This window comes from Amphiura filiformis, chromosome 11, assembly GCF_039555335.1.
Source record: "Amphiura filiformis chromosome 11, Afil_fr2py, whole genome shotgun sequence".
Classification (NCBI taxonomy): domain Eukaryota; kingdom Metazoa; phylum Echinodermata; class Ophiuroidea; order Amphilepidida; family Amphiuridae; genus Amphiura; species Amphiura filiformis.
The window spans coordinates 47981389-47995943 of record NC_092638.1 but is presented as its reverse complement, the minus strand read 5'-3'; the positions used below and the strand labels follow the sequence as shown (position 1 = coordinate 47995943).

Here is a 14555-nt window from a genome sequence, read left to right as displayed (position 1 = left end):
GAGCCAGTCTCCCTTATTATGTACCCAAATCAGGGGGGTTGTGATACAAAAAAAAATAGAATTTTCTCTAAAAAATAATTTTGGTACATATTAGCACCAACAACTCACATGTAAAATATGAGCGTGCACAGCGCCCTCGTTCAGCTTGAAAAAATTCTTGAAATTTCAGCCTCTCTGAGCCTTACTTGCAAATGGTAAACTTTGGAGGTGCATAACATCGTGCGCCATCATCATCCCAACCTGCATTTTGCATTTTTTTTAAGTACCAAATGGTTACATTACAAAAACCAAGAAAAAAAATTGAACACGATCATGTCAGAAATTAATATTTTGTTCTGGGACTGATAATTCGGACTAGATGTACATGAACCACAGCGTGTTCATTGCAATCCACTACCCTGGTCCATTACACATACAATTTTCCGCATATGTAAGTCCACAAATAATTTGCACTGCGAGTATCCATCCGGGGTATCCATGTTCCTGAACTTCACGGTTCTTGACACTTCAGTGCCAGAAGTGGGTAAGTGCAAGAGCAGCCATGTGTAGATGAGTACAATATACTGTATGTCAATTGCCAAATGTTCACAGGGCAACTATTGCACTTACCCACTTCTGGCACTGAGTAGTTGACTTTACAGTGATCTCCTACAGAAAATCATTTGCTTCGACTCCTCATCAAATGAAGCTGAAAGAAAGAAAGTAAATACCAAGAAAGCACAATTAATAATATTTTTCAGAAACTTTTCATGAGAACTCCCACTTGGGAAGGGACCCCAGGTTGAGGTTTAAGGCATCTAATGGGAGTACTGACATGATGATCACAAGGAGTAAGGCAGGCATTTTTGGGTAATGTTATACCCGACTACCCGACACATTTTTGGGCGGGTAATCAGGAACCAGAAATTGCAAAAGTAAAAATCTTTTTTTTGTTTTGTTTTGGAATGTCCCTGGACCTAGAAATTCTAGGATAATTCATGATTGACTTGAAAAAAAATAAAAAATGTTTGTTTTTAATCTGCAGAGTGATAATTTGTGTGTTCATGTAATACTCTATGATTTCAAAATGGATACAAATTCAATGCATTTTGAAATCATTATCACAAATTATCACTTTGCATATTAAAAACACTTTTTTCATTTGCTCCTTTTTTGCTTTGGCCTTATTGCCAGGCTGCAAAATAACCGCAATTGCCTTCGGTGCCCCTACCAGTTGCCTTGATAACCTATTAATTGCTGCTATTCTTTAACATGTAATTGCCTTGTAAAATAGATGTGCCCTTTTAAAATTGCCTTGCAATGGGTGCCCTTCACAATCCTTATTTTGCAGCCTGCTTATTGCATATAAACAGGGATGTAAGTAACCCTGAAGAAAAAATACGGTAAATTGGGGGGAAAACACATAAATTTGGGCTAAAAGCCACAAAATGGGCTAAAAATAAAAGAAATTGCGTAAATCTGGACTACAAAAAAACCTGAATTCTGTAAAAATACAGAAAACTTACATCCCTGTATAAAACACCACAGATATTTGCTTACATTTTTGTACAAGGACTCGGTGAACAAGTTGGTGAGCTTCAGAAAGTGAAATATGATAAGGTCACCATGTCCTCTGTCAAAAACCCAACTCTCGTCTGCATCTGTGGTCCACACAGTGAAGAAATATCTGACTAGGGTTGTACCAGAAGTTGTTTGCTGTGTGCCTCACCCTAGACGAAATAGAAAAGAGGGTTAGAAGAGGAATTAGGAATTATAAACTATTGTACATGTGCACATAATGATCAATGTACATGTCAATAAGGTGCCATGGTGGGTGATTCTTTTTAGGCCTAAAAAAAATTGTTTGATTGGCGTAACCCGACCTACCCTAAAATTAGGCCAGACCCTAGACTTTTTTCTTCTTTTTTTTTTTTTACAAAAATTTAATAAATAATTTTTTTTAAATGGAAATAAAACTTTAATTTAAAAAAAAAAAGAAGAATTTAATATCCAAGGCCTAAATTATAATTATCAAACACAATTTACAGCTTTAAAAGTTGCATTGGTAACTTTTTATCACAGAGAATGTCCTTGAATATACCAAAAAAAACACCTACCTACCCCAATTTGTTTCAAAATTATGTTACGCTAAGGCTAAAAAAAGTTTATCTCAAAGCTCATGGGCATTTGTAAAATTGTAAGATTTGAAAAAAAAAAAAATGCAATTTTTTTTTTTTTCAAATTTTTTTTTTTGTAAGTTTTTTCCGGAAAATTTCGGCGAAAATCATATTTTTTTCTCTAAATACCATAAAAAAAGCCGGGTATAAAATAACCACTCGTGAGCTTGAGACAAACCTTAATTTTTTTTGGGCCTTATCAAACAATTTTTTTAGGCCTTACTTTTGAAAAACATAATTTTTGTTTTTCATCTCTTCCACATTAACATTAAATACCTGTGGGGCAAGATTTTTTAAATCCAATCCTGGCATATTCCCCAAATAATACCAACCCGACCCAACCCATCATGCCCGCTCGATCCCAACTGCTGACTTCATCCCGATCCGTTCTAGCTTTAACAAATCCAAACCGAAGTATCAAATTAGATCCGATCAATGTTAAATGAAAACCAAGAATTACCATTCCTGAATCCTGATCCCGTCTTGAACCGAAAGAAAGAACCCAGGTCTGTTTTAACTCTGTGAGAACTTCGCCCAAATCTGGCCTAACCCGATGATAATTATATGCCCTGATCCGTATTTCATTTCAGATCGGTCCAGGGTATTTCGGGTTGCCCTGCAGGGCATTACTTAACACCACTAAAGTCAACCAAAGTGGCTCAGGGGTGGTGCAATAACTATGTGTACCCCCTGGGTCATGGGTGGTGAATTAAAGGGGGGTGGCAAAGATTTTTAGCAGGCCAAAGGTGGTGGGGGGGGCAAGCATTTTTTGGCAGGTCGATATATTGATTCTTAAAATGTAGCAGTGGAAATATGATAAATGAGTTTATTTATTTAAGGGCAGTGCTTCACATAGGTATACGTACAGGACGTTAGTCCGACATGCCGCTAGTCCGATGCCGGCGCCACTAAGTGACAGGGATGTGCAGACACCAGTTCGAAATTAGGGGTCTTTGGGTGCGACACTAAAAAAAGATGCCTTTCAGAGATTACAGATTCAGACATGGCCAATTCCACTGTTGTGTTACGGATGTTTCAGATACTTGCAACTTTTTTAAAAAGTGAATAGCATACCGGTACCTTATTACCTGGTTGCTGTTAGGATCATGACCAGGGACAGGCGATTTGTGCGGAATAAAATAGCAAATTGCGCGGAATTGCACGGAACTTTTTTTTTCAGTGCAAATCATGTATCCCTAAATTGCGCGAAAAGAAAGTTCCGCGCAAATCGCTTGTCCCTGATCATGACACTTTATTTCTTAGAATGATACTTGTAATGTTCAATATAATGAAGCAATTTTGTTTTGGCTTCCTTATAAGGTAGAAATGAGCGTTATGGACGTTAAGCAAAGGTGCCTGCCTTTTTGACAAATGGCCAATTCCATGCCAAAAGCGCCTTTTGTAACGTCCGTAACAAAATGTTGGAACATTATTGCTCAAAACAGGAGCATTTATTTCAAACTTGCTAATCATGCCTCCATAGATTGATGTCAGAAACATGTGTGCTATTCACTTAAAAGTTGCAAGTTGCATGTCATCTGTAACGTCCGTAACGGTGGAATTGGCCAAACGGTGAATCCTTAAATATATGTTCAGTTCTGTGTTTGTCTTTTTTTTGTTAACTTAACTATTGAGCAAGCTCTGACTCCATTCTATGTAAACATGAAAATCAAGTTTTAATACTTTGGTATGGGACCTACGCTGTTGATTCAGTGTTATGGATGTTACATTTTATCCTAACGTCCGTAACGCTATTACATTAAATTTTAAAAAATGTCAAGGTGCTTCAGGACTCAGATTTTTTTTCTTTAACTTTGTAGGTCAGCTGACATCAATCTACATGTATGGAGGTATGATTAGCAAGTTTGAAGTTTTGAGCAATAATGTTCCAAAATTTTGTTACGGACGTTACAAGAGGCACTTTTGGCATGGAATTTGCCAGTAGCAATGTGTCGGACCAGTGCAGTGGCACGTCGAATGGCGCAGTGCATTTCAGATTCGGACTAGCAGCGTGTCAGACTAATGACGTGTCAGATTATATAAACAAAAAATCCCTGACAGGTCAATTTATCCTACTTGGCAAATCTGTAGCATCAGCCAAAGGTTTTCCATGCACACAGCTCAGTACATGGTATAACTGTGCTATCATTGACAACTGCAAGGGCTTGGCAAGGCCAAGGTCTACCAGAGGGTCTACATGATGATGATGTATATGTGTGCATGTACACATATAGCCAGATTAATGATAGTCGATTGTCTACGAAAAAGAGTTACAGGCCTATTTTACAACACTTTTATTTAATAAGAAAAAATTACACAAGCTAGAGTAGAGGTTATACTATAAACTGATTCAGGACTCACGTCTAGCCTCTGTTGTTTGATTTGAGATTCTTCTTCAAGATTGCTTGGTATGAATATATTATATATCCTCGTTTTAGCACATGAGCAACATCAAAAAATGGAATTTGAAAAATAATTAAGCAAAACAAGTTTGACTCTTTCACTCAGGGGTGGTGCAATAATTATGTGTAGGCCTACCCCCAGGGTGGTGAATTCTCAAAATGGTCTGCCAAAAATCGCTTGCCCCCCCCCTCTGGCAGCTGCCAAAAATCTTTGCCCCCTTTTGATGTGCCAAAAACCTTTGCCCCCCTTTTGATGTGCCAACAAATCTTTGCCCCCCCCTTATAAATGCAAGATTTTTGGGAACCTGAATTTACAACCTTAAATTGTCTTACCATATAATGCGAGCGCAACGCGCAGGACATTTTGCATATTTGAACGTGTTCCTAACGCTTTCCTACACCTTTTAGGGCATAATATAGAAACGGTGCCCAAAATATCCCGGGGGGGGGGGCACTCCAACTTTGGAGGTGACGCGTATTTAGGGCTGTTAAGACCCCCTTTTTCAGCATCGCTGTCACCCAAAGATCCCATATTTTTTTACGAACACATGCTCTGTCACCCAAAGACCCAATTTTTCCATTTGATCTGTCACCCAAAGACCCTTACAAGTTCAATTTGAACAGCAACTTTCATTTATAACTGATTTTGTTACTTATTTTGAAAAAACAAAGAATTTTGAAGCCATTTAGAACTAGAAATTCGATTTTCGAGGTTTCTGTGGTGCTGTTTCGGTTCTCACCCAAAGATTCCATTTTAAAAAAAGGTCATGATCTCACCCAATGACCCATGATATTTTTTACATTTTGCTCTCACCGAATGCCAAAAATCATGCTCTCACCCAATGACCCCATATTTTTTACATTTTGCTCTCACCGACATTGACCGAATGCCCCTGGGTGCGAAAGTGCCAGCCCTACACCTATATCCATTTCAATTTGAAGTGCCCCCGGAAAATATCTCTGCCAAAAATCGCTTGCCCCCCCCCCCTTTTGACTTGCCAAAAATCGCTTGACCAGTTTCGACCTGCCAAAAAAATGCTTGCCCCCCCCTTTTGGCCTGCCAAAATATCTTTGCCCCCCTATAATTCACCACCCGAGGGTACACATAATTATTACACCACCCCTCAGGTGTTGAGTTGTTAGCCTCGGGGTCTCATCATAGTCATACTGTTATACATGTACAATGAATTGACCTGTTTATACACGCCACGCCGGACTTCGTATGAAGAAGCCCTTTCGCAAATTCGGAAAGTTGCACATGCGCATGCTCAGACATCGTCACACATTCTTCAACAAGAGATAAACACGAGGAGGCTGCAGTGCATTTGCAATGGTGGCGAACTTTGCACTTCCTTCAAAAACATATTTTTGTAAAACATATTTTATTCTTTCCTAAATATGTTAATATTTCCTGTGAAATACAAATATTGTGAAGGAATGAAGACCAAACTGTCAGCGAAATTCCAGGACAAAACATTTTTATGCAAACGGCAAAGTTCACCCCATTGAAAATGTACAATAGCCTCATCGTGTTTATCTCCAATTTTATCGGCAAATATTACCCATGATGCACCATGATCTGAATTTGCGAAAGGGCTTTATAGTAGCAAGCCATCGTCTCGTCTGTGCATGTTGCATGGCTACTGTGAGCAGTAAGTAAGCTTACAGTAATCTACATTCGGGCCGGGCATTCGGGACCCTCTCTTTGACTCTATCGATCAAAGTATCATAGCTAAAGGAAAACAAATATTCAAGTATCTTACCATATCAGTGAGGTTTCATAACCTTTTTCGTCACTACTAGCAAAGCGTTCTCGAACATGATTTTGCACTGTCTCGATCGTGGGAAATCAGACTGACTGACTGCACGTAGGTCACAGGTCATCATTAATTAGTAAACATTATCTCGCTCAAAAGTCTTTCAAAGCCCATATTTGGTGTGTTACATTCGTATTGACTGAGTTTGTTTACGTCTTGAATATGATCAGCTGTTCAATGTTATTGTTTTGAGCGTCAGCTGTTCGGTCCAGGCATGGGGTACCGGTCGGCCGAAGTTTGGTCGCCGCATCATCAGTTTTGATTGATAAAACAATGAGTTTTTGGTGTATTTGCGTGCACGACACGTTTCGAAATTTCTTTAAAATTCAGGAATTTTCAAGAACTGCTCAAACCAAATTATGGTAAAATCCAGAAGTAAACTGATTTTTAAGAAGAAATATGTATACTTAAATCGGCAACTGATGGGGCTTCTTATCACAATTTTTATATTTCTTCAGTATCGGGAGATGCAATTCTGTTGGGATGCTGCGTAATTTGACATTGATATGCAATGTCGGCAGACTCGTGAAATGTTGATTAACAATGTCAATAATATTTATTTAATATGTTTGAATGGTTCTAAAGAGAGCTACACACAACTTCGAATGATAAAATAATATTCCATTTATTAAAAAGATTGCTGCTTTTATAAAGGAATCAAAAGAAACCACACACCCATGAGAAAGTGATCTTGGTGTTTACACCATGTGCTGTTGGCGCCAGGGTCATGAAGGGAGCCCTCTATTGTCCAAGTTTAGCCATTAAAATTCCTCTCGAAGGGCCGGTGGTTCAGGGTCTGAACTGTTTTCATTCGAAATCTTGATAGCAAATTGGACAAAAGAAGCACATGGACCTACATTTTGTACTTCACAGTTTATTAAATCCCCTATTCATGCTGCGTGAATCACTCTATTGTGGACCATCCTTCTGATACTTGAGTGTTTGGACAAGCGGAACAGTTTTGACAGGCCTTTTGTCTACCTCTCTGTTTGTAAACAGGTGAGGAGGTCAAAATTGTCATACTCGCCGAATAGGACAGTGAGCGTAATAGTACGGCACTGATGTACATCAATACATGTAGATGACATTACAAATAGTGAAGTCACTTTTAAGCCCGGGGGACCACTCACATAAATGGTCTGTACGCATGTGTGACCAAATAAAGGGAACAAGGTAAAAACAAGGAAAAGGGGTTTTTTTTAGGCAAGGCAAGTTACCCGAGTGACGCGTTTAGGGTCTAAAAAACACTGATTTTCAAGAATAAGGGTAGTTTTCTAAAACTGAACAACTTGTTTAGGGTACCTTTTCAAATTTTTGGTAAATTACGAGCCCAAAAAGGGTACATTTTTTCATTTTTACTAGCCAAAAAACTCATTAGGGGGTAAATTTTACCTTATTAAGGGGGTACTACAACCCTCCATAAATTTATGACTTTTTTTTGCATTTTTCTCAAAAACTAATAACACAGTGGTAACAAAAGTTACCGTATGTATATTATAGGGGCAAGGAATTCAATTACTACACTGAAATTTCAGTTACCCAAGACAAGCGGTTCATTATTTATGGTAAGAAATGAGGTACAGCTAGGATGTACCTCATTTCCTATCATATATACTGAACCGAGTGTTTTGAGTCACTGAAATTTCAGTGTAATAATTGATTCCTTGCCCCAATAATATGCGTAACTTTTGTTACCAGTGTGTTATTATTTTTGAGAAAAATGAAAAAATAGTTACAAATTTACCACAGGGGTGTAGTACCCCCTAAAGGTTGGTCTGAACCCTGGAATTATGGAAACTTTCGGGCCTCATAACTTCTAAAATGTTGGTCTACAGTATATAAAAGTATACATATTTAGAATGGCAAAGACTTGACAAGTTCATCTGTGAGGTCAAATTTGGGCCAAAATGCCATGCTCCCCCGAAAATCCCACAAATATCGTCTTCCGCCCCACTACTTTTTCGTCCATCAAAAAAAAAAATTCTTGGGCCAAATTTTTTTTTATTAATTTTAAAAACTAGATCAAAATATCTAGGACCCGTTTTTTCATTTTATTGAATTTTGACCAATTTCACCAAAAATATTTGAAATTTGGGCCAAAATCAGGCTTTTTTATGATTTTTTTGAAAACTCAGCATTTTTTGACCATTTTTGGTGCAAATTTCTCAAAGTTGGTCGAAATTCAAAAAAATAAAAAAAACGGGTCCTAGATATTTTTATATAGTTTTCAAAAATGAAAAAAAAAAAAAATTTGGCCCAAAATTTTGTTTCTTACGATGCAAAAAAGAAGTGGGCCAAAAACCGTTATTTTTGGGATTTTGGGCCAAAAATGGCATTTTGGCCCAAATTTGACCTCACAGATGAACTTATCAAGTCTTAATTGCCATTTGCTGGTAGGGTAAAACTTGTTAAGAGGTGTTTAAAGAAAATTTGGTCACGCATGCGTACACTATCATACTTGAGCGGCCCCCCTGAAAAGTATTCTCATGACATCAAGTATTAATCTATAAAGCAAAAGGATATGATATATTGGAATATGTATAGATCTGGTAATTTGCATTTCATACATGTAAGGTAAGGTGAACACCTCTTGATTTTGAGTTGGATTTATTTATACAAGTGTTTAGCAGGGCTCAGGGCTCAAAGAATATGCAGGTTGATGTGGTGATTCACCCGGAATTGGAATATAGCTTCCATAAAGTGAGCAACATTCAATGGACTGGTACAGGGCGATAGTCCAACACGCCGCTAGTCCGACACTCCGCTAGTCCAACACGCTGCTAGCCCGAATCTGAAATGCACTGCACCAGTCCGACATGCTGCTAGTCCGAATCTAAAATACACTCTGCCAGGCCGACATGTCGCTAGTCCGAATCTGGAAAACACTGCGCTAGTACGAAACTAAAAACCATTGCGCTAGTACGATATTCGGCCTAGCGCAGTGTTTTTCAGATTCGGACTATCGCTCCTTCATTCGGACACTGTGCTAGTCTGAATCTAAAAAAATACTGCGCTATGTCCGAAACTGAAAACCATTGGGCTAGTCAAAATTTGAAAAACACTGTGCTAGTCCAAATCTGAGTATGGGAAACACTGCGCTAGTCCGATGCAGTGTTTTTCAGATTCGGACTAGTGCTGTGGTTTTCAGTTTCGGATCAGCGCTATGGTTTTCAGTTTCTGAAGAAGTTTTTTCAGATTCGGACTAGCGCAGTGAATTCTGATTCGGACTAGTGGCCTGTCGGACTGTTGCAGTGGTTTTCATTTTCGGACTGAGGAGGGCATGCTTTTTTCGGACTAGGCAGTGTTTTTCATTTTCGGACTGACACACCCCTATTTGTGTAGTCAGTCTAGCGGCGCGGCGGAGTGGAGGTGCACTCCCAATGGTCTGGGTGATACTTCTGACTTTTTCCTGCATTCCACCAAGTTGCATGCAAAATTTCAGCAAAATATTAGGGTTTTTTTAATATTTTTCTATGTGCTTTCTGCCAAAAGGTGGTTCAAAACACATGACCAGTAAATATTTAAACAGGTGTTTTGATGTTGTCAAGTAGCATTTTAAAAAAGACTTCAATAAAACTTTTTATCTCACTTGCCGAGTGTGTATGATTGTGTCATTATTATGATGTGCCACAAGAAATACACTTCATCAAGTCAATCATTTCTGTACTGTATAGACCACTTGACATCACTGTTTATCAACAAAGGCGAGGGACTGGTCTATCGATATGCTCAAACAAACCGCTACACTGTTCAATGCCTTTCTTGTACTATATGAAATGTGTGGGCGATTTAAAATACACATGCCCTGAGCAAACTACGATGCGCACGCACACTGCAGGGCAAAGAACAATGGAAAGTTCCATAATGCGTGCGCATACTGCCGGGTAATGACGTCACATGTCAAGTGGTCTATACTGGCTAGAGACTGAGATTTCATAGGAGTCATAGAGCAGTATTATGGGGGAAAAGGTCCCAAAGGTGGACTGTTTGCTAGTCCTATGATTCTCTATTCTGGAAAAAAGGGTGTGCTACGCAGAAAATTAAAAAGAGGTCACTAGTCCGAAGTTAGGGTTAGGGTCATACTGTGTGTTTATACCGAGCACTCTGTATTTTAATATTCGGACTAGCGAATCTAGGGACTAGTATACCCACCCTGAGAAAATACCCTGCCAAATACCAATTCCATGCAAGGAGCTTTCTAATTGCAGTAATTTTTACAACACTTCACAAAAAAAAAACATTTTTTTATGATCCGATCTTACCGATGACACAAAAATCAGTACCGATCCGATAATCAGTTTAGTCCAACTTAGGAATGCTTGCAAAATTTTCATGACCACCCAGAGAAAATACCCCTGCCAAATATCAATTCTTTGCCAGGAGCTTTCTAATTAAAAAATGATACAATATTTTAGCGATGACTCACATATCGGTAAAAAAATTAATTGGTGATAAACGTGCGCTTCAGCTAGGCATGACTTAATTATCAGCACACTGCAACAATTATTCCGTTGCCATTAGGATATCAGAATCATTTCCGCTTCACCAAGTCCACAATGAGGTACACTCAGCGACTTAGATAGTGATTATTCCCCCTCCACAGCAGCTCCCCATTTTTACACCTGGGTGGAGTGAAGCAATTGGGAATTAAGCTATCTTGCTCAAGGACGCAACATACTGGTCGTGGTGGGGCTCGAACCCGCAATCTAACCATTAGGCCACCGTGCTTCAGTACCGATCTAATAATCGGTTCAGCCCTAATATTGATTTTTAATTTCCAGGCTAGCAAATCTCATACCGATTCCATGCGATGAGCTTTAGCTTTGCCAAAAAAAGTTTCATTTTTTACCGATCTATATTTTACAGATGACGGATTAGGTTTAGCCCTAGTTTGAATGCTAGCAAAATTTTGAGGACCATTTTAAATTTCCAGAGTAGCGAATCCTGGAAAAATACCCCTGCCCAATACCAATTCCATGCGATGAGCTTTAGCTTCGCCAAAATAGTAACATTTGTATTTGTTACCTATCCACTATTTTACCGATCGGTTTCGATGCAAAGCTAGTTGAAGATTTGACGATTTCAGATTTTGAGGAAAATGTGTGGTGTGAAGTTAGACTGCAAGGTGAAGATAGACTTCTTATTGGATGTGTGTACAGAAGCCCAAACTCTACTGACATAAATAATAAGAAATTATGGGATCTCATCAATGATGTATGTGGAAGGACATTTTCCCACCTACTTGTTGTTGGTGATTTCAACCACCCAGAAATTGATTGGGAGTCTTGGACTTCAAGTGCAGGAGACAACCATGAAAGCTCTCTGTTTCTAGATTGCCTGCAGGATAATTACCTCCACCAGATAACCAATTTTGACACTAGATACCGCATAGGACAAAGGAGCAGCCTATTGGATCTAGTTATTACCAATGACGACACGCTGATAAGTAATTTAACCAGCGGCAGCCCACTTGGAAAGAGTGACCATGTCACCCTATTTTTCACGATGGATTGCTCTATTGAAGCTGACCAAACAGATAAAGAAAGATTTTTATATAACAAAGGTGCATATGATTCACTGAGAAAGGATCTAAGCAATATTGTCTGGGACGAAGAATTATGCAACCTTGATGTTAACGAATCGTGGATATTCTTTGAGAATAAACTTAAGAATGCAATGGATAATCACATTCCTAAGACCAAACCTAACAGATGTGAGAAAGAGCAGAAGAAGTTCAAGCCACTATGGATGTGCAAAGATACTATGCAGAAGGTTAAGAAAAAATACAATGCCTGGAAGCGCTATACCAGAACAAAGGACTACCAGCACTATGTGGATTACACTCATGCAAGAAATGAGGCGACCAAAGTTGTAAGGAAAGCCAAGAGATTGTATGCAAAGCAAGCTTGCAAAGGAAACCAAGGATAACCCCAAAGCATTTTGGAAATATGTGAGGTCAAAATGTAAAGTGAAGTCTGGTGTAAAAGACCTGAAAAAGGATGATGGTTCGTACGCTCATGCAGACAGTGAGAAGGCAGAGATATTGAACTCATTTTTTGCAAGTGTATTTACTGATGAAGATTTAAATGACATGCCAGAACCTGATATCATGTTTAGCGAAGAGAAAATCCAGGATGTAGATTTTAAAGCAAGAAGTTTTGAAGCAGTTACAGAAACTTAAGCCTGCAAAATCGCCGGGCCTGATGGCCTACACCCTAGAGTGTTGAAAGAAGTAAGCAATGAGATTGCCTATCCACTGAGTGTAATCTTCAGGAAGTCAATGGATGCAGGAGAAGTTCCTAAAGCTTGGAAAGAAGCAGAGGTCACAGCTATTTTTAAGAAAGGTAGTGCAGCTGATGCAGGAAATTATAGACCAGTCAGTCTAACCTCAATTGTGTGTAAGATAATGGAATCAATGATAAGAAACCAGCTCATGGCATTCATGAAGGAGCATAATGTCATCAAAGACGAGCAACATGGGTTTAGGCAAGGCCGTTCGTATGTAACTCAACTTCTAGAGATTATGGAGATTTGGACAAAAATACTAGAAGAAGGTGCTAACATTGATGTAGTGTATTTAGATTTCCGCAAGGCTTTTGACTCAGTTCCCCATCAGCGCCTTTTGAAGAAAGCCAAATCACATGGGATAAACGGGAAGTTGATTCACTGGATTGAAAGTTTCCTGGTTGGACGCAGACAACGAGTATCGGTAAATGGAGAGAAGTCAGCATGGGCCTCAGTGAAAGCGGTATTCCACAAGGCAGTGTCCTTGGGCCAATACTTTTCATACTTTACATCAATGATCTGCCAAATGTGGTGAGCAGTTTAGTAATGATGTTTGCTGACGACACCAAGGTGTTCACATCGGTCAATAATGATGCTGATCGTCATAGACTGCAAGAAGATTTGGATCATCTTTGTGATTGGTCTGCTAGATGGCAGTTACAGTTTAATGTTAGTAAGTGTGGCATACTGCACTATGGGAAAGATGCTGAAAACTACACCTACAGTATGAATGATGGCAGTGATAAGAGAGACCTGAAGATAATTGATGAGGAAAAAGATCTTGGAGTCCAGTTTGATAAGACACTGACCTTCGGTAAGCACATAGGAACAATAGCAAATAAGGCAACCAGAGTTGTTGGTGTGATTAAGAGAACTTTTGACCACATGGATGAGCATGTATTCAAGACACTATACAAGTCCATGGTTCGTCCGCATTTGGAGTATCACGAATAGTGTATGGAGCCCCTACTTGAAGAGAGATATTGATAAACTTGAGAAAGTACAGCGGAGGGCAACGAAAATTGTACCATCACTACGTGATATACCATATGCTACAAGACTGCTTCTTTTGGATCTACCGACACTGGCTTATAGAAGACTTCGGGGGGATCTCATCCAAGTATACAAGATTCTGCATGAACTACAAGATATTGAAGTTTCAAGATGTTTGATATGACGAGAAATGTAGAAGGCCTGAGAGGTCATGATCTGAAGATTAATAAGCAGAGATGTTTTTTTTTTTTTCGTCAAAACTGCTTCTCACAGAGAGTGTGTAATGTGTGGAACAAACTCCCAGCAGCTGTTGTTCATGCCCAATCCACCAACATCTTCAAGAATGGTATTGATGAGTTTCTCACCAAACATATTGACATGTTTAGCTTCTCCGGTTTTCAGCACAGGACCAAATTATGTGGACATCCAGATAAATCCTGCTCTCACATCACATATCCCTCCTTCCATTGCATTCAGTACTATTGCATTAAGTTATGTGTGAATATGGACGGCGTTATAAGGCTAAAAGCCTTCCTTTTGCAGTGCCCAACTCTACAGGTATACAGGTATACAGGTAAAATAAAAAGAGGTGTTAAATTCATGTGGGATACATGAAAGTTTGATATGCGATCTCCAAAGTCGTGTTTTCATAGGGAAATGTCAGTACATTCCGTGCAAAATTTACGGAGTCAACCGGAGTGACGTAAATTAACCGCACGGATGGTGTATTGTGAATCTTCAAAAATATGGTCAAATAAAATACTCTATAACTTACTATGAGTTGTTTTGCATTTCACGGGCTTCTATATTAATAAAATGTTATAAGTTAATTAGCACGAGTGATGAATTATCGTATTTTGTTGATTTTACATTTTTTCTCACAAATAGATTTATACACAAAA

General features: G+C 38.9%; 1 protein-coding gene and 1 long non-coding RNA gene across 2 annotated transcripts; one reads left to right on the top strand and one right to left on the bottom strand.

The window, feature by feature from the left end:
• Positions 1-307: 307 nt before the first annotated feature.
• LOC140164031 (uncharacterized) lies at positions 308-6428 on the bottom strand. The gene is made up of 3 exons (XR_011860469.1): positions 6322-6428; positions 1540-1709; positions 308-688 (listed from the first exon to the last, which is right to left on the bottom strand). It is a non-coding gene; the product is annotated as an uncharacterized lncRNA (long non-coding RNA).
• Positions 6429-13146: 6718 nt separating this feature from the next.
• On the top strand, positions 13147-14268 carry LOC140163734 (uncharacterized). The gene is given in 3 exon segments (XM_072187050.1): positions 13147-13605; positions 13607-13817; positions 13820-14268. Coding segments are annotated over 3 exon segments (1059 nt in total). The 5' UTR covers positions 13147-13206.
• The last annotated feature ends 287 nt before the right edge of the window (positions 14269-14555 follow it).